Source organism: Tupaia chinensis, unplaced genomic scaffold (assembly GCF_000334495.1).
Source record: "Tupaia chinensis unplaced genomic scaffold, TupChi_1.0 Scaffold140061_1, whole genome shotgun sequence".
Classification (NCBI taxonomy): Eukaryota; Metazoa; Chordata; class Mammalia; order Scandentia; family Tupaiidae; genus Tupaia; species Tupaia belangeri.
The window spans coordinates 33,877-35,320 of record NW_006199940.1 but is presented as its reverse complement, the minus strand read 5'-3'; the positions used below and the strand labels follow the sequence as shown (position 1 = coordinate 35,320).

Sequence of the window (1,444 nt, the reverse complement as noted above, 5' to 3'; positions counted from 1 at the left end):
GGGGAGGGGCACTCCAGTGACCCTGGTCCACCGTGCTGTGCAGGCGCACTGAGTGTGGACTGTCAGCCTCGGGCCGGGCTTTCCGGGGAGGCCAAGTGGCACGTGGCTGTTAAAGACACCGGGCCGCAGCCGTTTGCCCGCGCAGGGCCTGGCACAGGCCGAGGTCTTCAGCGCCCCACATCTTCTCTCCTAGGCAGTGGCAGCCCTCTCCCGGGGCTGGGTACAGAGGCACATCCTGTTTCCCTGCCCATAGAAGTCCCCATACCCAAAGCCCCTCAACCTGAGGCTGACCCTCTCCGAAGCCCTGGAGACTCGATGCAGAAAGCCTCAGGGGAGGGGGCCGCCCCTGCCCACTGCCCAGCTGGCTGGGGGTGGGGGTGGGGGACGGCCGCGCCCCCTGCTCCTCCCTCTCCTTGCAGAGGAGCTGGCAAGCCGCCTGGCCGGGGCCATTGCAGGTGGGGATGAGGAGAGCGCAGCCCAGGCCGCAGCCACCCTGGCCCAGCACCACACGGCGCTCAGTGTCCAGCTCCCAGAAGCCTGCTTCCCACCAGGTCCCATCAAGTGAGGCCTGGCTTCTCCCTGCCCCCCACCCCTGCCCGGACCCCGCCCCTCCTCTTCCTGATCAGTTTCTGGCCTAGGCTGCAGGTCACCGTGGGTGATGCCACATCCACCATCTCTGCTGTGTCCTCCGCCCACTTCGTGCTGCGTGTGCATCCCCACTGCACCATAGCTGCCCTCCAGGAGCGGGTGAGCACGGGGCCTGGGGAGTCTTGCTGGGGCAGGAACCCTGGGTGACAGTGGCCCCGATGCTCTGCTCAGGTGTTTTCGGAGTTGGGTTTCCCACCGGCTGTGCAGCGCTGGGTCATCGGGGGCCATCTGTGTGTGCCTGAGCGCAGCCTTGCCTCCTACGGGGTCCGGCAGGACAGAGACCCTGTCTTCCTGTACCTGCTCTCAGCCCAAGAGGCCCCAGGTCAGGCTTCGACTGGGAGGGAGGAGGTGGGGTACAGCCTGGAAAACCCTGAGTCCCACCTTCTGCCACAGGACAGAGTCCCCAGAAGATGGATGGAGAGCCAGCACGCTCATTTCCTCTGCCACTGGGGCTGCCCCAAGCCTCGCAACCAGCTAGTTCCAGCCTCCCCAGCCTCCTTCAGGTGGGCAAGGGGTGGACTGGGCCAGGGAGTCAGGCTTGGGTGCCTCGGGCATGAGGTCAAGCAGTTGTCTCCCTGTCTCCCCAGCCTGGCTGGCCGTGTCCCTCTTGCACCTTTGTCAACACCGCAAGCCGCCCCGGCTGTGAGATTTGTAGCACCCAGAGGCCCTGTGCATGAGACCCCCCTTCCAGCTGCCTCCTCCTAACAACCGGCAAAGGTGCTAGAGCAGAGGCAGAGAGGGCAGGGGCGGCAGAACAAGCAGGGATGATCTCTCCTCCCACAGGTGCCGAGCGGGT

The 1,444-nt window shown here is 65.9% G+C and overlaps 1 protein-coding gene across 3 annotated transcripts in view; it reads left to right on the top strand.

Moving 5' to 3' along the window:
* The window catches only part of SHARPIN (SHANK associated RH domain interactor), a 5,815-nt gene that overhangs the window by 3,567 nt on the left and 804 nt on the right, over positions 1-1,444 (top strand). The window contains exons 4-9 of one of the 3 annotated variants that reach the window (XM_014593271.2): positions 194-323; positions 454-561; positions 639-747; positions 820-970; positions 1,042-1,151; positions 1,236-1,431. In XM_014593271.2, the coding sequence (XP_014448757.1) occupies positions 194-323; positions 454-561; positions 639-747; positions 820-970; positions 1,042-1,151; positions 1,236-1,325 (698 nt within the window). In that variant the 3' untranslated portion in view covers positions 1,326-1,431. Of the gene's footprint in view, positions 1-193; positions 324-417; positions 562-638; positions 748-819; positions 971-1,041; positions 1,152-1,235; positions 1,432-1,444 lie in introns of all 3 variants that reach the window. The other 2 variants (XM_027765961.1, XM_027765962.1) reach the window with 2 other exon arrangements.